Raw genomic sequence first — 25856 nt, 5'->3', positions numbered from 1 at the left:
TTATTAAAAGCATATATTAAATAAGATTCTATTATGTTTATAACCATATGAATTTAGAGACAAATATTATATAAATACTAATAAGATCAATGGAGCCCTGGATTAAGATAAAATGAATAAACAACTCAGTGATTAATTTAAATTAAATTAAATTATAAAGAATACATTCTCAATTTCCGCGTGAATTAAACAAGTCCCTTTAGAAATTAATGACATATAACAAATAATACATCAAAAGATTCACTGAGACATCAACCTAAGTAAAGAACTAAAGATTAGCTTATTTTTCTTTGAATCTCATTTAAATTTAATTTTTGATTAATTATCCACTTTAACAATTGAAAAAAGGATTGATAAAATTCTATTGAGCCTTGTGATCATTATTAAAGAATGACTCCGGTTGTTAAAAAATAAAGATTCATTGATATTCATAGTGTAATAATTAAATGCTATTTCATATTCAGCCATACTCAATTCAATGAAATCATTTGATCTCTCCTACCTAATTTTGTAAAAATTCTTTTTTAAAAAAAAAAATTGTCAAAAGACTCAAAACCCATAGCAACTGTGCAGATATGTTTTTATTTTGTTGGATGAAGTCATGAAGGACATTAGTATCAAGCTTTCTTTTTCTCAAACATGTAAATACTCTCAAGTTGAAGTCCTAAAGATGAAGTCCAAGTCTTACCTTTCTTTGGGTATCATTATCTTTGCTTTGGTGTCAGTGTCATCTTTTCATCAAAGGGACATACTTGGTCAAACTTAAACTTATAATCAAATTGTCTTTGTTTTGTCATTCACTTATTCCCACTTTGACATGTTCTCTTTTACCCATTCAGACAACCATCTTGGATTCAAAGCACAACCATCCCTTTCAAACTAAATAAAAATTTACTTGTATGTATGTATGCATGCATGTATAAAATACTACATGGAAAATGAACTCTTTACTTGTGATTCCAAATGTTTAAGATTCATAATTTGCATGACTTGGCAGTGGTGGAAGCTCCTTAGTAACACTAGTTAGTACTGGTTTAAGGTTGTTTAGTTTAACTACTATCCTAATTCACCCACATAAGATCTGCACTTAGCCTTCCACTAAAAATATCTTACTTTTAGACAGGGATATGGAGTATGGACCAACCTTTGGGCTTTGAGTGGGTGGGGGATGGTGCCTCCACATGCACTTTCTTCTAATACAATCAATGATTAGAGGACTTTGCATCTAGTAAGTATATTTGGTCGGACCTTTTCCTTAGTTGCATGTGTCCGGCCATCTCATCTTGGTGCAAAATATCTTTGACTCGTACTGGTACCTTCCCTCTGATTGAGGTGGAAATTAATGGCTCTAGTGTCATATTCATATCTCTCCATGGACAGACATATTCTCAAGACATGGGTCTTGGAAATTAATGGCTCTAGTGTCATATTCATATCTCTTCATGGACAGACATATTCTCAAGACATGGGTCTTGGAAATTAATGGCTCTAGTGTCATATTCATATCTCTTCATGGACAGACATATTCTCAAGACATGGGTCTTGGAAAGTAGCGATCTTTCACAATCAAATCTTTTTTCAATTTTCTCAACGATGGTGTTCCAAATGGCCACTTAATAAGGTCACATAAAAAGTCTTTTATCTCTGGAAAATCAATCTCTTCACTTGGAATTTTTTTTTAAAAAATAAAGTATTCACTCTTGATAAAATTGTAAATATATATATATATAATACTCAAATTGATTTTTCTACTTTTTCTTTCTTTTTTTTTTGGTCTTTTTATTCAAAAATACTCCCAACTAGGGTGACAATTTTTGACACGACATGTTTATACGACACGACACGACACGGTCTTAGGAGGGTTTGGGTTTGGGTTAAACGGGTTAGTGTCATAAATGGGTCGACCTGTTTATGTCGTTTATGACACGCCTAAATTAAGCGGGTTTATGTCATAAACAGGTTGACATGTATATGACACTGTTAACCCGTTTCATAAATATGTATCTCTATATTTCTATGTTTTTATGTTGTTTGGCTATTTTTTTTTTTATCACATATGAATTAATGGATTTAATGATGTTTAAGTATTTTATGTTTAATGTTAGTTTGGATTTTTTAAAAAAAATGTTTTGATGAAATATTCGTGTGGCGTGTTAAACATGACGTGTCATGTTTTAAATATATAAACATGTCGTATTGGCCTATTTAAGACTTAAACGTGTTAAACGTGTCGTGTCGACACGGGTTTTAAACGTGTCGTGTTCGTGTTCTAAAAAATTATCCGTTTAATAATCGTATTGTGTTCATGTCAGGGTTAAATGTGTCAGATTCACAGGTCAACTCGACACGAACACGACCCGCTAACCCGTTTTGCCACCTCTACTCTCAACTAGTTCTTCTATTTTTGAAAATAGACCAACTTAATTCATCTACTCTTAGTTTCTTTCTAACTAGTATTTTTACTTTTGAAAATATACAGAGACTAGTTGGGTTTTGATAATTAAGATATTAAAAAAAAAAAAACTGTAATAGTGTCCACAAATACAAACGTACTTTATCATGCCGTTAAGAAATTTTTTTCTTGGAGTGTTCTTGGGAGTCCATGCCTCTTCTTTTGGAGTGTTCTTGTGTATTCTTCATTTGGAATCATTTTTTTCTAATTCTTCAATCTCCTCTAGCCACCTAACGCTTTTGAGGACATATGACTTTTGTGGAGAGAATGTCTATCTTGCCTTTTTCAAGCGGATGGTAGAGCTTCTTATCAAAGCTACTTACTAACAAATTTGGCATGAGCAAAAAGATTGAATTTTCCAATTGTTCTACTTATCTTCAATCATAGCATTGATAATATATACTGAATTCTTGGATTTCTACAACACCCAAGCCAACATGCTAGATTAGAGGATTTTGTTTTGTTCTAACTATTAATTAAGAGGAGTTTTGACTTTATGATGCCTTGCATCTCAGACTTTATTGAACCCTCACTAAACCTCGCCGCTAGTTAGAACAAGTAAATCATATCTGAGGTTGTGATGGTGGTTTAAGTTTTGGTGCTTCGTCCAGCTACTTAATCAGTTTTCTACTTATTATTGTTATTTTAATAGTCATCTTTGTTTTATCACAGATAAACTACAAGACTCTAACCCATTTTCGATATTTAGGTGTTATTATTTGTTATATCCTTTTGTTCAATTCTTTATATGTTTATTAACTAATGAATGTGATTAACCTATTTTTTCAAAAAAATAAAAAAATAAAAATATAACTCTATATTTATTTACATAGGTAATATATATATATATATATATATATATAATTCTGTTATGGATTTTACACTTTAATCATTTATAAATAACATTTAGTTAAATGATTTGCGTGGGTGATCATAAAAGAGAAATTTTATAAGGATACATGTGTCCGTTCAAGATCATACAAAGGTGTATTAATTTGACTATAATATAGAAATTGAAGAAACAATATAAAGAGCACGTGCATATTCTCATACTGTACATATAAGGATAGTCCAATGGTATGACATCAAAGTGTAAGGGGGAGGTCATGGTTCAAATCTCTCCCCCAACAGTACTATTCTCCATACTGTTCATACACTGTTCACCCGGAATTCTTATACTATTCTCATACTGTATATCCGGATTTCAGTACTGTTTAGTACTGTTTATATTCATAAAAAAGAGCGCTTGTCGTCAATTATTAAAAACACGTGCATAAATTATGCATAAATTAGTGCCTTTAAATCTCATTTAAATAAAGTGCTAATAATTTAATGATCAAGTGATTATATTCAAGCTAATTAGCTAAAATCATTCCTCAAAAAATAAAAAACTAAAAAAAAAATAACATTTATCTTTCTTTTGAAAAATTCAGCCCACTTCCGTGATAAGTTGTGAGATTATAATATCAATGCATGCATGATTTATGATTCAATTAATAATAATATTTTGTTGGTCTATCTTCATTTACGTGTAATATATGAAAACCAAAGACCAAATTACTAATTAAATAAAATTCCTTTTTTATTCCTATCTCGTTGGGAGGAATATGCATTGTAAGACTTTTCTTTTATAAAAAATAAAATAAAATAAACTTATTCAATGTGAGAAAACATTTCCTCTTTCCAAGGCGGCATCATTTGTTTTATTCATGTATTTATTTTATATAAAGTTATCATTATCTTTTTTAATTATAATTATTTTGAAATTTTTATTTGATACATATAACAAATAAATTGCTTTTTACTCCACAAATATTTCCTCTTTCCAAGGTGGCATCATTTGTTTTATTCAAATATTTATTTTATATAATAATTAGTCAAGTTATCATTATCTTTTTAAATTGTAATTATTTTGAAATTTTTATTTGATACATATAACAAATAAATTGCTTTTTACTCCACAAATATTTCCTCTTTCCAAGGTGGCATCATTTGTTTTATTCAAATATTTATTTTATATAATAATTAGTAAAGTTATCATTATCTTTTTAAATTGTAATTATTTTGAAATTTTTATTTGATACATATAACAAATAAATTGCTTTTTACTCCACAAATATTTCCTCTTTCCAAGGTGGCATCATTTGTTTTATTCAAATATTTATTTTATATAATAATTAGTAAAGTTATCATTATCTTTTTAAATTGTAATTATTTTGAAATTTTTATTTGATACATATAACAAATAAATTGCTTTTTACTCCACAAATAAAAATATTACAGAGATAGAAATATATATCACATCTGATTTTTTATAAAGATATAATATCTAAAAAAAGCCTAACTTCTTCTTCTCCTCCTTCTTTTTCATCCTCCACAGCCACATGTTCTGTGTCCAGAGACTTCTCAAGATTTATCTTCAGGTCATTCTCTTAAAGTAAGTTTTCTATCTTCTCTTTATTTATTTTTTATTTTTAAAAATTCTCTTATATATATATATATATATATATATATATATATATATATATATATTTGTTTGCTCTTCTTCTTCATCTTTAATTTTTCATCTTTCATTTTTTCATTTATAGTAAGTCATAATGAATTTATATATATATTTTTTATGTTTGGATGATTTCTATTCCAAGTTATGATTCTGCTTTTTGATTTCTAGACAATAAAAATGGTTGGTATGAAAGCAATGTTAGACAAACAAACATACACTTCTCTTCTTTTTCTTATTGATAAAATATGCAAACTTTTGCTACAATAAAAACAAATATATATATATTTTTTTTCGACAAAGAAGATCTGGTCTTCAAATGTTTTCTCTCCACTAGTTTGATTATATATATATATATATATATATATATTTCTTCTCATAATTCCCAGCACCCAATCAGAAAATTAGCTTAATAAGACAAACAATCAAGCTAGCACAAAGGAATTCTATAATTGACCATGTGCTATTACTTAATTTCTCCAAGATACATCAATGATTCAAGGTATCATAAATTAATAGAGAGTTGTTAATTTTATACAATAACTAGTTAACTTGAACAAAATCATCAAGCAATCCAAGTCAAACATGAGCACATGTAATTCAAATTCAAGCCTACATTTAAATGTTATATATATAGTATATATTTTAAAAATTATGCAAAGTATATGAACAGCTAATGAAACAGCTTGTCTTCCTTTTTTGAAGAAACTGAATGAATTTTCTTTAAACAAATAAATATTGTTGTTGCTGTTGTGGTATAAATTGAAAGGAAATTAGAGAAGGTGTTGAGCTGAAAAAGGAAGAAGAAGATGGGATTCTTATCTTTGTTAATGGTGGCCAGCATGCCTGTTGTTCAGGTTCTTCTCATTGGCCTTCTTGGTGCTTTTCTTGCAACCAAGAACATCAATGTCCTCACTCCCACTGCTCTCAAAGATATCAACAAGGTCCTCTTTCATTTCTCTCTTTTTAATTTTAATTTTTTTACTGCTTATTATGAGTTTTAAGTACCAATACTGAACTTCTTCGTCTTTGATTAAGGTTGTGTATATGGTGTTTACTCCATCTCTTGTCTTCTTTAGCTTTGCAAAATCAATCACTCTTCAAGGCATCATCAGTTGGTACATATATAGATATATATATATATGTTTGCTTGTAAATTTTATTTATTTATTTTCTGAATCAGAGATTGAATATGATGAATGTTTTATGATAAAATCTTATCAGGTGGTTCATGCCTGTGAATATTGGAATTATCTTCCTCCTCGGCAGCGTTCTCGGTTGGGTTATTGTGAAGGTTTTAAGGCCAGGACGCCACCTTGAGGGCCTTATCATTGCTAACTGTTCTGCAGGTTTTATATCTTGGATTAGGATTAGGGTTATGGTTTTTCATATTAATTATATATGCATATTGGAATGATAAGTTAGTATGGATTTTCAGGTAATTTAGGGAATCTAATGTTGATACTCATACCTGCAATCTGTGCTGAAGATGAAAATCCATTTGGGAAAATAGATGTTTGCAGAGAAAATGGAATTACTTATGTATCTCTATCAATGGCAGTATGTTCATCTTGATTTCTTTTTTGTTTTTTTTTGTTTTATATAATTTTATTTTATTGATCTGAATATATTAATGCATGCATGTTATGATGTAGCTTGGTGGCATTTTTATATGGACACATACTTACAGTTTGATGCAAAAGGATGGTATTTTGAGAGAAAAGATGATGTTAAACTATGCTGATCATGAAGCTTATCAGATTCAAACTGTATGCTTTTCTAATCTATTCCTTCTTTTTGTGTGTGTGTGTGTGTAATTTTTAATGTTTTGCTTGCATTGATTATTTCAATTAGAAGGTACCGCTGTTACCCGAGGAAAATGTCAGTGAAAACAAGCAGCATTTTATGGAAAAACTGAAACCAACTCTTCATCGAATCGTCGAGGAATTGATGACACCTCCCATTGTTGCTGTGGTAATTCTTTGATTGACCAAAATTTGTATGTTTTAGTTTTATTTGAATTGTAAAACAGTTTTAATTATTGTCCTCAGATTGTTGGTTTCATTGTTGGAGTAATACCTTGGATAAAATCATTAATATTTGGATTAAATGCACCATTAAGAGTCCTGCAAGATTCATTGAAATTACTAGGGTGAGTGAATTCTTCAATCAGTACTATAACTGCATTTTTAAATCTCAATATTCACTCATTAATGTTTGATTGCAGGGATGGTTTGCTGCCTTGCATTATACTCATACTTGGTGGTAACTTAACCAGAGGTATTATTATTATTATTATTATTACTACTGCTAAACATTGCAGAAACTCAGCAGTAATTCAGAGAGTCTGATCACATGAACAGGTCTTCACAAATCAGAAATTAAGACACCGGTAATTGTGGCGATCATATGTATGAGGTACATTGTTCTACCAATTGCAGGGATTGGTGTTGTTAGAGCAGTAAAAGGACTAGGATTACTGCCAAGTGATACTCTGTTTGCTTATGTGTTACTGGTGCAATACACTCTGCCACCAGGCATGAGTATAGGTAATTTAAATACTTAATTTTATCTGTAATTTTTTTTTTATATAGTTTCATAGAAATTTTAATGAAAAAAGTTTCACTTATTGCAGGAACAATGGCTCAGTTATTCAATGCTGGACAAGAAGAGTGTTCTGTTATTTTCTTGTGGACTTATTTGGTTGCTGCTCTTGCTGTTACTGGTTGGTCCTCTGTTTTCATGTGGATTTTAACATGAGAGAAAGCATACAAGAATGTGTGGAATCATGTAATTGTTTGTCTCTTGAGGAAAGAGGCCAAGTGTATGAGATGAAATTGTATGTTGCTTTGTGTATTTTCATGGTAAATTAATTTCATTTTTTCCATAATTCAGCTACATCAGATAAGGTATATAAATAATAAATTTCGGTTGGGGTGGCTAAACACAGCTTAGAGTTTTTTTAGTTAATACCCAGTTGTAAGAAATCAAGAAGTATGATGTAACATCAAAGAACTCCTTCCTAGGAAGCTCCTAGTTCTAATTGATTTGGGGACATTTAGGGGTTTTGTTTTTCCACTTTTTCTGTTGTGTGTTTCTTTGTGTTAGTATTTTTTGTCAGTTATTATTTTTTTGTATTTGTTGTTCTACAGTTCTCGCGTCCAATGGACTATTTTATTTTTAATTTTGTTTTGTTCCTTGTGCTATTGTTGTATTTTTGAAAAAGTGGATAAACCACGTTCATAAAAAAGAAGATTGTTGTATTTTCTTTCTCTTTAATGAATTGCGTTTTATTTTTTTTAAGTAAATAAATAATAAATCTTTGCCTAAAGAAATATAAGTAATAAATAATGGAGATTGACCGCAGTCGCAGAGATTTTTTTTGGTCTGGCCCTGACCTCTGTGCGGGATGTCGGTTAGTATGTTGGAAGAACTTATGTCGTCCCCGGGATCAGGAGGGCTGGGGTATTTTAGATTTTAGTGCTTTCAACCAAGCTCTGTTGGGAAAAGTGGTGGTGGGAGTTCTCGATGGATCCTGATTGGTGCGGAGCGCCTGTGGTCCAATTCAACTACAAGATCTCTACTTGGAACTTATTCCCTAGGCTATCGGGAGAGTTTAGTTCTTCTGGAAATGGGTGCTCAATTGCCTTCCGGCAATGTGGGGCTGTATCACCCACTGCATTGACTCTAGTATTGAGACTCTCTTCTGGCAGGATCAGTGGCTCAACGATTGGGCCCCTATATTTCTGTGGCCTAAGGCTTTTAGGGAGTCCCGGCACCAACTCCTTTGCTTGGGGTTGCTCCTTTCGTGGAAAATGCAGATACTGGTCCCTTTAGGGATCGTTTCTCTTCCAGTTGGGTGGATTGCAGAGATAGGAAATGGTGGTCTCTCACGGCGAGTGGGACCTTCTCGGTGAAAACCTTTTATAATTTCCTCATTGACGGGGGCATGCGCTGCCCGATTGATAGTTGGTTTTGGCGTTCAAACTGTCCGCGGAAAATTAACCTCTTCAATTGGTTGGTCTGGAAGAACAAGACGCTTTCCCTTGAAAACCTAGAGTTGCAAAGATGTAACAAGCTCTCGACTGCAACTTGTGTGATGTGTCACGCGGGGATTGAAATTGTTGACCACTTATTTCTGCTGTGTCCTTTTGCGGGTTAATTTTTGGATAGGTCACCGAACTTTGCTCATTTTTCAATTTGGTCACCATTGTCACACCCACCCCTTCTACTGAGGTAAATGTGGCACCCATCAGTTAAAATTCCCTTTTAACTGGAAACTGACACCCTGTTTTAAACAAAATCAGACCTACAAATCACAATTTACAACTTTACACCAACTACAGGTTCAAATACATAAATATCATGAATACAATAACTCAAATTTGCGTGTACAACCGCTACAAGATCACAACAACAATAAATAAAAAAAGAAAGGAAGAAGGACCCACTGCAATCCTCGGACTCAACCCCGACTAGCTCTATACTCGATCGAGCGATCTAGGGTCCCCGCCTCCCTGCAGACTACAGAGACATTCGGGTTGGTCGGTAGTGGCTTAATAATTTCAAATACTTAAATACGATGATATATCAAGTATATAAATACCAATCTGCTCAAATAATTTTTCCAACTTTTCCAAAATACCAGAATTCTAGCAAAATACAATCTTTAAAGAACTTTTGAAACATAATTTCAACATAGATCAACATCAATTGATTTTCTCAGAAAACACAAATTTTGTAGGAGACTGCCCTCATCACAATTCAAAAATAACATAAATTTCAAATTCAAAATAAAACAATACCCAACACTCACCCAAACGATAACATGGTCTAGAAAACTCTCTAAACCTTCGCCGTGGCTGCAGCTAGGGTTCGAGCCGTCAAGGAACTCATGTCCTGAACGTTGACCCATCGGTTCACCGGTCGGTGACCCCGACTACCCGATGAATATCCGATCGTGGCTCTCCGCCTCCCACCCGAAGCGGCCCTCGTAGAAATCAATACTCAGGGTCCACCACGCCACCTCTAAAGGTCGGCCCTGTGGGGACCCACTCATCGCGATGAGTCGGGCCTTAGCTCGTCACCATCAAAACCATCAAGTAAATACAGAGAATAATACCATCCAGTATAAATCATAACACGGGATCCTCTTCCGGGACAAGTATTCACATCACGGAAATAAACATTATTTTTCCACAAAGCCCAATGCCAAAAGTATAACAATGCATAATACCAGTAAAGATCCATAATACCATTCCTATACCGAGAATGAAAACCAGCTTCCACAAATATTGTCGGTAAAAAAACATTTTTTAATACGCCAGCATGATTTCACAAATCATTCCAAATCAAAAGCAAAGATATGTACCCATCCAAAAAAATAAATACATGAATTGAATAATTAAATCAGCATGATACATGTATTTCCACTATTCACAAATACGTATAATTATACAAAACTGATGTATCAATACGGTTATCATGGCACATCGTAGGAAAATAAATATAAGTATATTTCGACCTTATACGCAATTAAACATGATAAAAATGAAATACTTAAACATTTATTTCCAAAATACTAGCCATTAAACAATTATTTCAAAATAATAATAATAATTTATTTATTTAAAATAATAGCCACTACTAACTCACCCTAGTGTCCTTGGGTTCCTTGCTAGACCCCGAACTCCCTCCCCGGGATCGAACAACACCTAATAGAATAATATAATAAAAAAATAAATAACATATTTAAACTCAAAAGAAAATACAAAAATAATAATCAACTCTCTATTGGGCCCACTCACTCCAATCGGTTAAAACCCGACCTCGCATAGTCCAATTGGCTTTCAGTTGTATTTAAACCAACTCAGTTTAGACTAAACACGGCTAAACCAATCGAACCAATCTTAATTCCCTCGAACCAAGCTTTAATTGCACTGAACCAAACTCAATTTCACTCGAACCAGCTTGAACCAATTCAATTCTTATTCAAAATCCATTGAACCAACTTGGTTCAGTCCAAAACCCTTAACCTAAAATCAACTGAACCAAACCCAACCCATTTCAACTTGATTTGATCAAGCCCAACTCAACCAAATCAACTCAACTCAACCAAATCAACTTGGCTAACTCAACCAATTCAATCTAACCATCATCATTAACACATTAATCATCATCATCATCAATTTAATTAATCAAACCAAACCCTAATCTCGGTGCTACAGTGATTGCTACAGTAATTCCGGCAATCTCATCTCCATTTTCAAGGAATTTCATCACAAATACAAGGTTTTTCCAAACAACTTCAAGTATTCAACATCAATCAACAATAAACCATGCTTTTACCATTCAAAACCAAACTAAACTCATAAAAACAAACTAAAATTTAGCATGGTTGCTCAAGCTTTTTAATTAAAATTTATACATCATTTAAACCAAAATAAACCTTACCAAGGACTCCGGCGAACTCTCTCCGGCGATCTCCAAGTTCTCCACCTCAAATATCCTATTTTCCTCTCATTTCTTCATTTTTTCTCTAGTACTCGTAGCACAAAGATGGAGAGAAGATGTAACCATCAAAATCTAGAGTTTTTCTCCAACTTAAGTTTTCAGCCGAAATTCACTTTTAGTCCCTCAAAATATAATTTCTTACAAAACAGTCCCTGAAAAACTCCCAAATGATCCTTGAATTATGAAATAGTATTCTAAAAAGGTCCTTTTAAATTACCCAACGGCCCCCAGGTTATAACACAACATTTTAAAAATATCCCTTCCATCTTACCTTTCAGTCCTCGGTTTCCATAAATATTTTATATCAATCCTTTTTCTATTACTCTTTAACCCAAAATCTTTTAAAAACTTTTACATTTAAGTCCTTGTTCTTTCCACTTGGGTTTCTCACCAAAATTACTCTGTACAAAAATCTTACTTCAACTGTAGTAATACCTTAAATATATTTTTCCAGTAATTATCCAAAGGTTCAGGGTATTACAACCATACTTCAATTTGTATCCAATCAGTCACCCAACTTTAATTTCATTTCATCAGGCAATCACCGAGAAAATTCCGACCCCTAATTGCTGACGTGGCCACCGAAGAATCCCAGTCATCCTTACATGCTCATGTCATATATCTCAAGTGGCATAGTGACTCAGCAAACTTGTGCTTTGTCAGCAAACTAATGCCATGTCCGCCCAGGCAGTGTTTCTCTGCCTCCTCACCGACCTAGATAGCCTTGTGCTCCCTCGGAATCGTCTCTTCGGCCACATTCCTCCCACCATTCCTACTCTTTGTTTCATCAATACTCTTGATCTCTCCTGCAATTTCCTCACCGGCTGATTCCGAGTCAAGTCTATTGTGTATCTCAACATCTTCTCCAACCGACTCAACGGAACCCTAGCGTCATCCATCGCATCCCTTCCTCGCCTTGTCTAGATCTTGAATCTCTCCTCTAATCTCCTCTCAGGCAGGATTTCGATGGAGTATGGTGAGATACCAGCCGCAATCAGCCTCGACTTCCACCACAATAACCTCTCAGGTGAGATCCCTCAGTTCTCAACCAACAACCTCTCAGGTAACAAGTGGCGAGTGTAGCTGTTGCTGTGGCTACTGCAATTGTTACATGCGAGAGATCAGAGGATAGCGCTCAAAGATGTGCTCAGCCATGGCTTCCACAAACTAGCTCTTAACATCACACTATATAGAGATTTCGAAGCAGGCCGGAGCTGAGTGTGAGAGAGTGGACTCTACTATTAGATCAATAGTCGATGGGAGAACCCCTGGGGATCTCATGACACTTATTGCGGCTGCAGCAACAGGTGGATAATGAAACGGTAGTGGATTGATAGATTGATAGATTAATAGAACTTTCTTATGATCTTTAAAAGAAAAAAAAATTGTAGGATGAAAATGATGGTTAATGTCTAGTTTTGATGACAACATTGAAAGGAGTAGCAACATTGAATATGAGAATGCAAAGAGAATCAAGGAACAATGCAGCAGTCATCCCTTCTGAGAAGAAGCTAGTGTGGAAGCCCAGGTATCTGGTGCAAAGTAAGATTACAACTTTGTATATTAATTGGTACTCTGATTTTATACATGGTGCTTAGAATTATTTTTTCCTTCCAGGTTCCCTGTACTTGATGAAAGCATCAATCTACATTAAAAAAAAAATCACAGGTAGAAAAATTAATTAAAATGCAAATTTTTTCTCAAAATACTATTAATGGTGGGGGATTAAAGAAGGCAAATACTTTTGTTTCAGGTCATTATGAAGCTCAAAAGCAAAACATCTTGGAGGTGCCATGTCAAAGAGGAAAAAGAGTAAGTTCTGAATTGAATAGAGAATAATAAAAAAAAAAAAGAAGGCTTAAACCGAAGCTTTGAATTGGCTGTGTAATTTTGAGTTGATGTTGGCAATATATGATTAGCAATTGTTTATGGGACTTACGATGAGGTCTCAGCATGGTGTAGCAGACCACCGCAACAACAATCGGGTGATACAGAGAGGCATTGGTTTAGTTTGAGAACAGCTGAAAGCCTTGTTGAGTTTCAGGAAAAGAGAAAGCCGCGATGGTAGCGGCTGCTATTATGCATGGTTGTGGTGGTGCTCCAGTGCCAACTCCGGCATAGGAGAGGAGAGGAGGCGGAGAAAGCCAGGTACGTCGTAGTAGATGAAAGGTTCATGATGGAGCTGGAGAAGCTTCTTCGAGCCTCGGCGTATGTTGTGGGGAAGAGCTGTGGATGAATTGTCTACAAGATGGCCGTGCGACGTGGAGGAATTTGGTGGGATCTCCAGTGATGAGTGGCGGCAACAAAGGGCCTTTGAGGAGGAGACCATGGTGCTTGGAAGGGTAAGAACCATGGAGTAGGCTGAGTTGAACAGTGGCAATTCAGCCTAAGCTTTTGGAGAAGAAGATGCCAACATGGCATCATTTGCTGACAAGGCATAAGTTTGTTGAGTCACTATGCCACTTGAGATAAATGACATGGCCATGTAATGATGACTGGGATTCTCCGATGGCCACATCAGCAATTAGGGGTCGGAATTTTCTGGGTAACTGCCTGATGAAAAGTTGGATGACTGATTGGATACAAATTGAAGTATGGTGACCAAATTGAAAAATGAGCAAAGTTCGGTGGTCTATCCAAAACTTAACCCGTCCTTTTGCTAAGCATGTATGGAGTAATTTGTTCGGTTATTCCACTTGCCTAAACCTCCTAATTACATGTGTCATGTTTGGGGATCTTGGTGAGCTAGTTTAAGACCTGCCTTCAGGGCAGTGGAGGATTGGATTGTGAAGGTTCATGTCTGGAATATTTGGATTGCTAGAAATGAGTACATTTTTAATGCTACTATTTTTTATCTGTGACTGATGTGTTATTGAAATGTGTTCGTATGATGCTTTATTGGTTTTCAGCAGTTGTAGAGGGTTCTAGAGAGAAGCTCGGCGATTCCATGCATACCATCAAGCGTAGCTTGGAGTTTATGGGTTAGAGGTTGGAGGTAATCTCTATGGATTCGACTGCTGAGGAGGAGAGTTTTCAGCTCCAGGGATAGTGGGTGTTTAACCTATGTTGGGTCCTTTTGGCGGCCCTTTTCTTGTCGTCTGATTCTGTTATTTGTTGTTTTTTACTAGCGGTGTTCCACTTCTTGTAATCGGTGTGTTGTTTAATTGTTTTTTTTATACCGTGAGACTTTTTATTTAATTGAAATAGTTTATTCATCTTTAAAAAAAAAATAATGAAGATGCATAGATAGGGGTGGCAATAATCTGTCCGGACCCGCCGGCCCGGTTTTGTCCGGCCCGGAATAAAAAGGGTTTGGACATAAGGTTTGCAAATGCGGGCCGGGTCCGGACATGGCTTGGTTGTCCGGATTTAAATCCGGGCCGGGTCCCGGACATAGAAATTGGACAACCGGGCCCTTTTAACCCCTAAAACTTTAAAAGCTCCACAACCTTAGGCACATTTGTTTTTAAGTCCCATTCTTCTAAAAAAACTTTAAACATCTATTGTTTTTTTCTATTAAGACTTAGATTTTTTTCTATAATTTGAGTTGAGTTTTTGGATTATTAATGTTTTTTTACATTTAATGTGAATTAAATTATTTTTTTGTATAATTTAATATTTGAGCGAACTTAAAAAAATAACTTATAGAATTCGGAAAAAAAATTTGGACATCCGGACAACCCGGTTTTTAAAATAAACCGGGTTTGGACATACCAAGTTTGTCCGGATTTAAAACCGGGCCGGGTCCGGACACAAGTTTTTCTATTTATATTAGTAGTTGTCCGAACCCGGTTTTGTCCGGACCCGAATTTTTGCCACCCCTATGCATAGATAGAGATTGAGAAAAGATTAAAATTAAACTTAAATTTGAAAATGAAATTTAGATAAGACTGTTTTGGCTAGATGAAACGGATTTGATCATTTTTTTTAATGAAAGTAATTAGTAAAAGAATAAATATGTACAACACAAAATGGTTTGAAAATTTTTTAAATACACCAACGGTCTTTGGGTCAATTGGTATTGGGTCTCTTGCGTAGGGCGTTCATTTCAGGGAGGATTCGGGCTCTCACCTTATATCCTACGTAAAGTGAGGGCACGTGGGTCGGTATTAAGTCTTGTTCTCCACACATACACGTCTTTGGGGTTCCGTGCTTTATTGTCTTTCTCAAAAACTTTCTAAATACAATTTTCTTTTCATTTAATCATCCCATATTATATATTCTCCGAGAAAAAAATATCTTCATACAAATTTTTTATAAAAAACTTTATACATTATAAATTATAAAGTTTAAACTCAGACCTCTCAATTTCAAGACATAATAGGTACCGTTATGCTGCACATCCGACTTTATCATCATAGAAGTTGATAAAATTCCAAATATTTAAAATATATCTGATAATTTTTATTTTATTTTTTTTTTTTTTTGAATAATAGACAACAAACGTCTTTTTTTATGAATAGAAACAGTACTAAACAGTATTGGAACCCGGATGTACAGTATATGTACAGTATAAAAATAATATAGGAATCTCGAGTAAACAGTGTATGAACAATACAAGGGAACAGTATTGTTGGGGGGAGAGATTTGAACCCATGACCTCTCCTTACACTTTGATGTCATACCATTGGGCTATCCAATGGTTGACTATATCTGATAATTCTGAAAACCTTATATTTAGTCATAAAGCTGCTTCTCCAAATAATTAAATTAAATTCTTGGGTCAAATATTTTCAAAGGATTGACGCTACCTCAAGATCAGCATTAATCTTGATGCACTGATCTCGAGGTTATCTCAGCCATTTAAACTCGGCCGTCAAAAAAATTCGCATCCTTAGCTGCGAAGAATAACGTCTTCGTCTCCACGTGAGGAAGAGAAGAATTCTGGTCTCCATTGCCATTGAATCTAGGGTTTCGCCTCTCCGATGCGGTGGAGATGAGGCCTTGGTCTCCATCTCTACTATTGTTCCTCATCGTCGTTGCCGGGTTTCTCATCTCCGGCGCCCTTACACCATCATCATGGACGGCGGGCAGTCATGCTTTCCCGTTGACCTCGGACGAGGTCCTCGCTGCTGAGGATCTCTGGCCACCTTCTCAGAAAACGCCAGGTCTTCCTTCCGGGCTAGCTCTTCCTCCCCCGGTGGTGTCCATCAAGCTATTCCCCGCCGAGGATCCTGCTCGTACGGCTGAAACCCTAGCACCCGCGTCCAGATCTATCCTCTCTTTCGATTCTGTGTAAGTTCCTCGAGATTCCGCATCCGAAGTTTTGACTAATTTCTGTGGATTTATCGCATAAAGATTGTTTTTTTTTCTTGGCTTTTCTTGAAGTGGTGAATTTGGGAAAATTCTCGTGGTTCGGGAAAATGGGACTTTGCGTTTGAGGGACACCAAAACTTCGGATTATGAATGGGAGATCTCGACAGGCAGTAGGCTCAAGGAGCAGTGGACTGGTAATGGCACCGAACACTTCTATTCTATTGGAGAGGATTGGGCCTTGTACGAGCATCACAAGGAATTTGGCAAGAGGGTATGAGTCTTGGTTTGCAGTGCATATTCCTATTGCTTTTGTTGGGTTTGTCTTTATTTCTTTGTTTTTTTTTTTCTTGTTCTGGAATTCATTTGCTTGCATTAGAAACTGGACATGACCTTAGAGGAGTCTATATACAAACTCGCAAAGGTAGATGGTCGCACTGCTGTTCTTGGATCGATATCGACAACTATCATATATGTTGATGAGAGCAGTGGAAAGATTTTGTTCAGATCTACATTGCCCTCTGTAGATGATGCGGAGTTTGCTGTTGATGAGAAGGCAATTCAAGAGTTTCAAAATCACGCAAGAACTGGTAGTATTATGACCATAGTGAGGAAAGATTATAGTCTTAAGTCTCTGTCTTTTGGTGAAACATTGTGGAGTTTAAGGGCTGCACAGTTTACAGCATATAGAGGTAACAAAGAGAACCAGTTGCTTCCGAGTGCAAATAATGCCCCTGCAGTATTCCCTCTGTCAGGGGAGAACGTCCCTGTCTACTTCATGCCTGAGGATTATGTGCACCCTCTTCCATCTGATCCTCATGATCCAATTGCTCTGGATAGTTCAAATGAAACACAAACACTGTTCAAATTTCCGCTGTTCTTGCATGGGACTGGAAATGTTTCTTTTGGGGAAGGAGAAGGTGCACCTTCTACCATCTCAAGCACTGTCCTCTCTGCCAGCAGTGGTCCATCGTGGAGCTTTGTTGCTTCCACTCCACAACTTGATAACACATCTCATATACTAACATTTTCGCCACCTGACATGCAAACTCATATACAACCATATAGAGATGATGACACTTCTCTAGTGAGACCAAGTCATAGTGCTGAAGTTCTTCAAGCTACATACGGAATTTTTGCATTGCTTGTCATCCTAATAGTTATTTTGGCATGTGCACTGTATGTGAAGCTGAGAGATGAGGTTAAATCAGACAAGCAGTTGATTGGTTCAAAAGGGATTGAAAACACTGTTCCCTATTCCAAGAAGAGAAGAAATCGGAAGGCTGCAAATGCTAAAAATGGTGTCATTGCTAATCGTATTAACAGTCCCAATTCATCTGAAAATGAGAATTTTGATGCTACTAAGCATAAAAATAATGAAAGATACCCATTCCTTCATTTGGTCAGAGATAACGATGCTAATGATGGGAGGTGGATTGGGAGACTTCTTGTGCTAAACTCAGAAATTGCTGTGGGGAGCAATGGCACTGTTGTGTTTGAAGGGGTTTATGATGGCCGGCCAGTTGCTGTAAAACGCCTTTTAAGGGCCCATCATGACATTGCTTTCAAGGAGATTCAGAATCTTATTGCTTCAGACCAGCATCCCAATATTGTTCGATGGTACGGGGTGGAGCAAGATATAGATTTTGTTTATATATCACTTGAGCGATGTTTGTCCAGTTTAGGTGATCTGATCCAACTATGTGCTAATTCTTCTTCAGATACTGATATTTCTAAAACTCCAGATTCAACTTATATAAGTGAGCTCAAACTCCGGCTTGATTTTCCAAATAATATCGACAATCTTGAGCTGTGGAGGGAAGATGGGTTTCCTTCTTCCCGACTGTTAAAACTGATGAGGTTAGTATCTGTATCGACACTTGGCCTGTGGTGTCCCGCTTACTTTTCATATCCAAAGATCTTGGTTTTATACCCTTGAATATAGGCTAATTTTAGTCTTCAGCCTTCATAATTTTATGCTATTATAATTTATAAATGGGAGGATTTGTTTTATCACATTTTACTATGAAGGTCTCTGATTCATGACCATTTGAGATTCGAATCCATTGACATAGCTTTATACATTATTCTAAGTTTTTGTTGTTATAAAAAAACCTGAGCTACTTGTGGCCCAATGGCTGGACATTGTTGAATTTCATTGTTCTTTCCATGCCACAGAAATGTATTGGTGCTAAATTTTATCTCAAGGTTTTTCTTTATGGGAGCTTGTTGATAGAGCTTTATTAAGAGAATAAATAATGAATGGCCTATTTATTTACAAATGTGACTAGGAAGTTTATACTCCTGATGATAAGCACTTTGCTCTATCTATGAAATTATGGAACTTTTGGATTGACCAAGAAGACCCATGAACTGTTACTCTAGCTTATGCATGGAAATATGTGTGATTTCTTAGGTAATTTACTTCTATCTTTTAAGCACGCTAGTTTTTCCAAACATTCAACTTAAAGACAGAAACTTTGCATTTCCTAATTTTGTTGGCAATGTTTCAAAAAATTGTAGTGAATTGGTACCTTGCGGTCTTAAGAATGCTGATTAGAAACCAGTTAGATGGATTTAATACTGCATGAAATCCAACAAAAGCACGTAGGGAAGAGTGAAAGGATATCTTTGCTCAGAAGTTCTGCTGCCACTTGATTTTTGACCAGAGAGAGTTATCTTTTGTTCTCGAAGTAATTCTATGGTAATAAATGATACTTGGTTTATGATTGGTTAGATGTACCGTCAAATAGTCTGGCTTGTCTAAGGAGCAACTTGGAGGAGTAATTTCACATAACGGCCAACCAATCTCAAGGACAAAGATGTTACTTACCATGCCTAAAGTGATATTCACCCGTGCATGAACAGTTAAATTATGTCTTCTTTTCTTTATAAGGGGCATTGTTATACCTTCCTTGCTGATCCCTATGCCTTAGTTCGTCGTTGATTAAAGTCTTCTGTTGTTGCATTGATTTCCAATACTTGTGGGTTTTTTTGTTTTCCAATTATTTTAGTTTTCTTATATATTAATTAACTTTGTTTCCATCCCAACAGAGATGTGGTTTCTGGTCTTGTGCATTTACATGAAATTGGCATCATACATCGGGATCTAAAGCCTCAAAACATACTAATAAGTAGTGACAAGTTCCTTACAGCAAAACTTTCAGACATGGGCATCAGCAAGCGTCTTCCTGAAAATATGTCTTCATTAGGTCATCATGCAACTGGTGAGGGTATAATTTGATCTGTTTTTCTTATTTAGACTATGCATCTAAATTACGTGATTTAAAACAACCGGTTCTCAATCTTGATGATTTACTACAGGTTATGGTAGCTCTGGGTGGCAAGCTCCTGAACAGCTTCTTCACGGGCGTCAAACACGTGCAGTGGATTTGTTCAGTCTGGGGTGCATCCTTTTCTTTTGCATTACCAAGGGCAAACATCCATTTGGCAACCATTTTGAACGTGACGCAAACATCATCAATAATCGGTTTGACTTGTTCTTGGTGGATCATATACCTGAAGCTGTTCATCTTCTTTCTCAGTTATTGGATGCTGAACCAGATAAGAGGCAAGGGGACATTTTTATTCAATTTTGTCATCTCATATTCTCACTTAACTCCCTTTCCTCCCCATCTTTGACTTATAGAAGTGATTTTAGATGATGGTAGCATAACTTTTAAATATGCTGACAGGCCAAGTGCAATTGGAGTACTACATCATCCTTTCTTCTGGAGCTCTGAAATGCGGCTTTCATTTCTCCGAGATGTTAGTGACAGGGTGGAACAAGAAGATAAGGGAAGTCCATCTGAACTTCTTGAAGCTTTAGAAAATGTTTCTCCAGTGGCATTTGGTGGGAAGTGGAATGACAAGCTGGACAGTGCATTCATTAGTGACATGGGTCGGTATAGGAAATATAATTTTGAGTTCACGCGTGATCTACTAAGGGTCATAAGGAACAAGTTAAGCCATTACAGGGAACTTGCAAATGAACTCCAGGTATGTTCTCTCACTAAAACCAAGCAGTTACTGTTTTATTTCTTTTGACAGGCACAAGTAGTTGTAGGAATATGTTGAATGTTTTGGCATTTCACTACTATGAATGTTGTGAGCATTTTTACTTTTTTTTTTGTCACATCAAATCTAGGTTGACCTTAAGTAGAGTATTTTGGATGTTGGTCACAGATGAATCTTAGTTTCCAGTTTGTAGACAACTAATACATGCCTGGGAATATTTTGGTTGAAGAAAGTATGCATACTGTTATCTGTGGAAAAAGTGTTGAACTGGTGGGATTACTTTTAATTTAGATGTAATGCATGTCTTGTGTAGGATCATTTCTAATTTCAAAGAAATGAATTGCTTGCTACCTTAGATGTAATGCACGTCTTGTGTGGGATTACTTCTAACATTAAATGAAAGACACATTACCTGTCTTGCTATTCAGCTAATCCGTGTAATTGCAACCTCAAGTTTGCTTAAATTGTTGTCTGAAATCATTACTTTGCCTTTTATTTTATGAGATTCTTCATATCACTCCCATGCTTTATTTTCTGAGTCTTCATATCCCTCTCAGGAAATTCTCGGACCAGTACCTGAAGGTTTTGATAATTATTTCTCAAAGCGATTCCCAAACCTGCTAATTGAAGTCTACAAAGTCATATCCAGATACTGCAGACAAGAGGTTTGCTTCCAGAAATACTTTGAGAGCATTCTGTTCTAAGCTTGAACAATCATAATAAACGTCACCACTTTTAGGCAACACGACGTTGATTAATGTACAGAATCTGTATCATCTAACATTGTACTATATATATATATATATCTGTAATAATCCCTCTGTGTATCTGATTTTAAAGGAAGTTTCAGTGTCATCTGTTTAACATAAACAAGTCCATCAGCTGTCTCTCAAAATGGCCCGTATCTATTTAGCTAAGCTAGATAGATACAGAGTCCTAATTTGAATGCAACCTGCATGCATAATTTTATTATCCGTGTCAGAAATAAAGAAACTAGCACCACCCTTAGCAGAAATTTCAAACAGCCAAAGAACAATATAAACCAAGAGGATGCAGAGGTTCTAGAGTTAAAAGTGAGAAGTTTCTTCAACAACCATGGAAAGTATTTGGTTCTATGAACCACTTAACATGTAAAAATACTTAACTAAGATCATAGACATGTCCTATGTTCCACAGTAATGTAAAAAAAAAAATCCACAACATATACATAGAGAAATTTTCTTTTTAATTTTTTGTTTCTTGGGAAATTCTATCTATTCATAGACAATTAATTATCATCATCGACACCATTGCTTTCTCCATTCTGCATCATCATCATCCTGTTGGATGTATTCTTCACATTTTCCTCTTTCTCATTATAAAAAGAAAGAAAATCCTGAAAGCTGCGCCCAGTTATAGTGTTTCTGGATGCAATGGAATCAGTTGGATTGTAATGCCTGATGAACTGGCGCATTATGATGGAGAAGTGAATGAGAAGAGCTAGAAAGCATGCCATTCCACACAACATGAACAAACCCAAGAAACTGTTAAGTTGCAGTTGATTTGAATCTATTTCTTTGTTCTCACTGCTACAACCTTTTCTTGTTAACCACTTGTCATGAATCCTCTGAAGATCACCATTCTCTGACAGTGTAAGGATTGCTATTGATAGGTCCACTGCCAAAGGTGAATCTTTTGGAAATGCCTGCAGAGTTATATAAAATAATATATAAGTAATCAAATGCAAACCGAATATATTTATATATTCAAATTAACTGATTGTAAGTGTCAAATTTCGCTTGTTTATTACTCTGCACAAAATAGAGGAAGAGAAAGGAAGGTGATACTCACAAATCCCCATCCACTTTTGGTGAAATCAGAGCCAATGGCAGAGAATTGGCAATGACTTGAGAGAAAGAGCTCAAGATATGGATGTTCATCAACAACAGCAGCAACACCACCATGATTAGGACCAAGCTCAAGAGCTCTTGTATACTCTATTGCATCTGATAAAACTTTTATCCTGGACTTTTTTATTCCAAGCTCTTGAACAAGATAGTTCTCAGTAAAAGAACCAACTTGAATGCCAATTGGATCATTGCTTGCTATTAATCCATGAATTCCAGTTATTGGAGAGAAGAGCTGTCTTACTGTCAGGATTGAAGTCAAGCTTGCTGTGTAACTTGATTGAATTATTAGCACCACAAAAAGCCATATCAGAAGAACCATACGTCCAAGAGTTCCCACTGTGTTCTCCCCTGTCCAAACAAACATTTTTTAACCTTAGTTTTATTTATTTTTTTTAATTTTTATCTGCTGTTAAAAGTGAAATGAGTGACAGCTCTTCTTCACTTACTGTGAGCAAAGAACAAAGTTGAGAAGCTAAACCTGCAGCAGAAAATGGATAAATAGTGTGAGGTTTGTCAAAATAGCATAGCATACTAAAAAAACATATATAGTAACAAAAAGATCTTAACATAGACATGCAAAAACTAATTTAAGTTTTTAGATTGGATCGAACTCATTCAACAAGCAAGACATACCAGATCAAAGTGGCAAATTGTTGCTTCGGTGGACCGCGGAAATCATCATTAACTCTATGCTCAAGAAGCCAAACCACTGTTCCAACAAAAATAAGGAATGCACCTGTGGTACACCACATTTCAACTGTAAATGGCTGCAGAAATGCCCAAACATATGATCTAAATCTTTGTGTATGTGCAACTATAATAAGCCCAGAATCAATATAAGGTTGTGTAAAATCCACAATTTCTGTCCTGCTTTTTACAATTGTAATATCTCCCACTGCAGCATCAAACTCCTGCAAAAACAACAACAGTCACCAATTCTAATTCAGTTCTGCAGAAATCTCTTACTACACATGCATACATAAATATATATATATATATATATATATGTATACACAAGTATATATACACTTACTTTTGTTGAGACTCTAAAAACAAGATCAGTATAGTTTGGATTGCGAATTCCATCACCAAATAGTACGAATTTATATGGAACAGCATATGGGAGTAAAGCAATTGCAGCAGAAAAAACATCTATGCAGTATCCTCTCACTGTATTAGTAGTTGGATCCCAAGAAACAAAGGATTTGTAGCTAACTCTGTTAGGAACTCCAATCCTTAATTCCTTGCCATGGTTAGGGAAAACCCAACCGCGAGGGGGCGTAGATGATTCCCGGGAAAAATCACAGTATGAAGCTTGTGATTCTCACTGGACTTACTAGTCATGTTTGTGTAGATTTTTTCAGGAGGTCTTGTTGATAATCCTGAAGCATTTGACCAGAACCCAACAGTTCTTAAACCAGTGCCTATAACATTAAGAATATCATAAGCAGGATTAATTAGATTTCCATCAGAATCAAACTGAATTTTCCCTGTCACACCATCCATTTCTGTTGTTTTGATCTTATTCAGCAGAGTTTGTCCATCATCAAATTTTGTCATTGCATCAAGGCTGAAGTATTGCTGTGTTGAATCTTTAGAAAATGAAACAGTTCCATTGTCTCTGAAGAAAGAATCAAGAGCTCTGGCAATCAACCAAACAGTATCATAAGCTTGTAAACCATAAGAATTAATTCGAAAAACTTCATTGCTTTTTCGCTTTCTTAGTTCGGGAAATTTCGATACTAAATTGTGCTTCTTTACCGACTTGGGTGAGTGTTGGCGCAATGAGAGAGCTCCTTGTAATGTGCTCATGATTTCCATTTCAACTGGTGCAGAAGAATCTAAAAAAGATGAGAGCCAATCTGTTGCTATCCACACATAACCATTAGATATCATCTGAAGATAATGAGCTACTGAGAAGACTGTGAGACCAAAATCAATGTTTGCATGCACGATGATAATTCGAGACTCCATCAATGCAATCTTAACAAGCATATTGCTGATATCGGCTTGAGTAGCTCCCGGTGACAATACGGCTTTGTACGATATCTGACAGCGTATTTTCTCAAGCTCATCACCTAAAGAAGCTATACCATTCCTTCCATAATCATCATCAGTATAAACAACTATAATATTTCTCCATTGGTAATAATCAATGAGCTGAGCAATGGCAATCATTTGGAAAAGGTCACTATGTGTGGTTCTAACAAGAAATGGGAATTGAATGGAAGTTAGTGTGGGGTCTGTTGCAGAGAAGGATAGAAAAGGGACATGAAACTCATTAGAAAAATGGGAAATCACATGAGCAGTGTCTGAAGACTGTGGTCCAATTACTGCAACAGCATCAGTTGTCATGAACTGAATAGCTGTTAAAATATGCAGAAAAATTAATAAAATCATGTATGAGAATTAAGGACATATAAAGAGGAAGAAGAAGAAGAAGATTTATGAAGATAAGATTGCACATACTTTGAACAATCCCTGTGAATCCATTGCATTTGGAGTCATGCATTTGGAGAAGAAGTTTGGTGCCATTGAGAAGAGTGGAATTAGAGTTGATTTCATCCACTGCAGCATCAATGGCTACTTTGGCAACTCTTCCAATGGTGGAGTTGACTGAGAAAACAGCACCAAGCTTCACAACTGGTGGTCTTGTACTGAATCCACTTGAAATGAAACAAAGAGAAAGAAGTAAAAGAACAAACTTATTAGCCATCTTCACCAATGCTTCTTATTGCATGTCTCTGAATAAGAATGAAGAAGAAGAAGAAGAAGAAGAAGAGCATTGAAACCATATATGAGAATTATGAAGTTTGAAGAACAAAAAAGGGAAGATAGTGAATAAGTACAAACCATGGTTTTCAACTGCATGTCATGATAGAAGAGAATTTGTGAGTGGATGGTGTTGAGAAAAGCTTGGTTCAAAGACCTTTCAAGCATGCAAATGTAGGACATGGGAGGTGGTAAATGGGCATAACTAATTTGTTAAAAAGAATACAAAAAAAAATTTATGATGACAATGAAATGAAAATAAAATATACACTTAACGTTGAAATTAATTAAAACAAGAGAAATAGACACGTGAAACTGTGAAAGAATGAATGAACCAGAGTCACATGCATAAGTGCAATTGAACCAATATCCTTAAAATTAAAATTTATTTTAAAAAAAAATTATGAACCATGGAAGCAAAAGTAAAATATCTTGTATTATTTATGTTTTTGGATTAGCT

The 25856-nt window shown here is 35.4% G+C and overlaps 3 protein-coding genes across 5 annotated transcripts; 2 read left to right on the top strand and 1 right to left on the bottom strand.

Annotated features, from left to right (window-relative positions):
• Nucleotides 1-4818: 4818 nt before the first annotated feature.
• LOC120275368 (protein PIN-LIKES 7-like) lies at nucleotides 4819-7842 on the top strand. 3 transcript variants are annotated; one of them, XM_039281914.1, is made up of 11 exons: nucleotides 4819-4889; nucleotides 5722-5896; nucleotides 5991-6070; nucleotides 6177-6301; nucleotides 6391-6512; nucleotides 6608-6721; nucleotides 6807-6926; nucleotides 7004-7104; nucleotides 7180-7232; nucleotides 7316-7501; nucleotides 7588-7842. In XM_039281914.1, the coding sequence occupies exons 2-11, from the start codon at nucleotides 5762-5764 to the stop codon at nucleotides 7710-7712; spliced, it is 1161 nt and encodes a 386-aa protein (XP_039137848.1). In that variant the 5' UTR covers nucleotides 4819-4889; nucleotides 5722-5761; the 3' UTR covers nucleotides 7713-7842. The 3 variants fall into 3 exon arrangements, with proteins under 3 accessions (XP_039137848.1, XP_039137849.1, XP_039137847.1); XM_039281915.1 differs by lacking the exon at nucleotides 4819-4889 and having other exon boundaries at nucleotides 5604-5896; nucleotides 6810-6926; XM_039281913.1 differs by lacking the exon at nucleotides 4819-4889 and having other exon boundaries at nucleotides 5605-5896.
• Nucleotides 7843-16293: 8451 nt separating this feature from the next.
• On the top strand, nucleotides 16294-21579 carry LOC120275497 (serine/threonine-protein kinase/endoribonuclease IRE1-like). Its single transcript, XM_039282101.1, has 7 exons — nucleotides 16294-16700; nucleotides 16794-16992; nucleotides 17098-18578; nucleotides 19773-19945; nucleotides 20043-20289; nucleotides 20414-20717; nucleotides 21293-21579. The coding sequence occupies exons 1-7, from the start codon at nucleotides 16402-16404 to the stop codon at nucleotides 21437-21439; spliced, it is 2850 nt and encodes a 949-aa protein (XP_039138035.1). The 5' UTR covers nucleotides 16294-16401; the 3' UTR covers nucleotides 21440-21579.
• Nucleotides 21580-21701: 122 nt separating this feature from the next.
• On the bottom strand, nucleotides 21702-25462 carry LOC120275498 (glutamate receptor 3.1-like). Its single transcript, XM_039282102.1, is given in 7 exon segments — nucleotides 21702-22419; nucleotides 22566-22972; nucleotides 23071-23102; nucleotides 23258-23535; nucleotides 23658-23902; nucleotides 23905-24990; nucleotides 25094-25462. Coding segments are annotated over 7 exon segments (2712 nt in total). The 5' UTR covers nucleotides 25341-25462; the 3' UTR covers nucleotides 21702-22002.
• Nucleotides 25463-25856: the final 394 nt, after the last annotated feature.

Source organism: Dioscorea cayenensis, chromosome 14, assembly GCF_009730915.1.
Source record: "Dioscorea cayenensis subsp. rotundata cultivar TDr96_F1 chromosome 14, TDr96_F1_v2_PseudoChromosome.rev07_lg8_w22 25.fasta, whole genome shotgun sequence".
NCBI lineage: Eukaryota > Viridiplantae > Streptophyta > Magnoliopsida > Dioscoreales > Dioscoreaceae > Dioscorea > Dioscorea cayenensis.
Note: the sequence above shows the minus strand (reverse complement) of the source record. Positions and strands in the feature narration are given on the sequence as shown.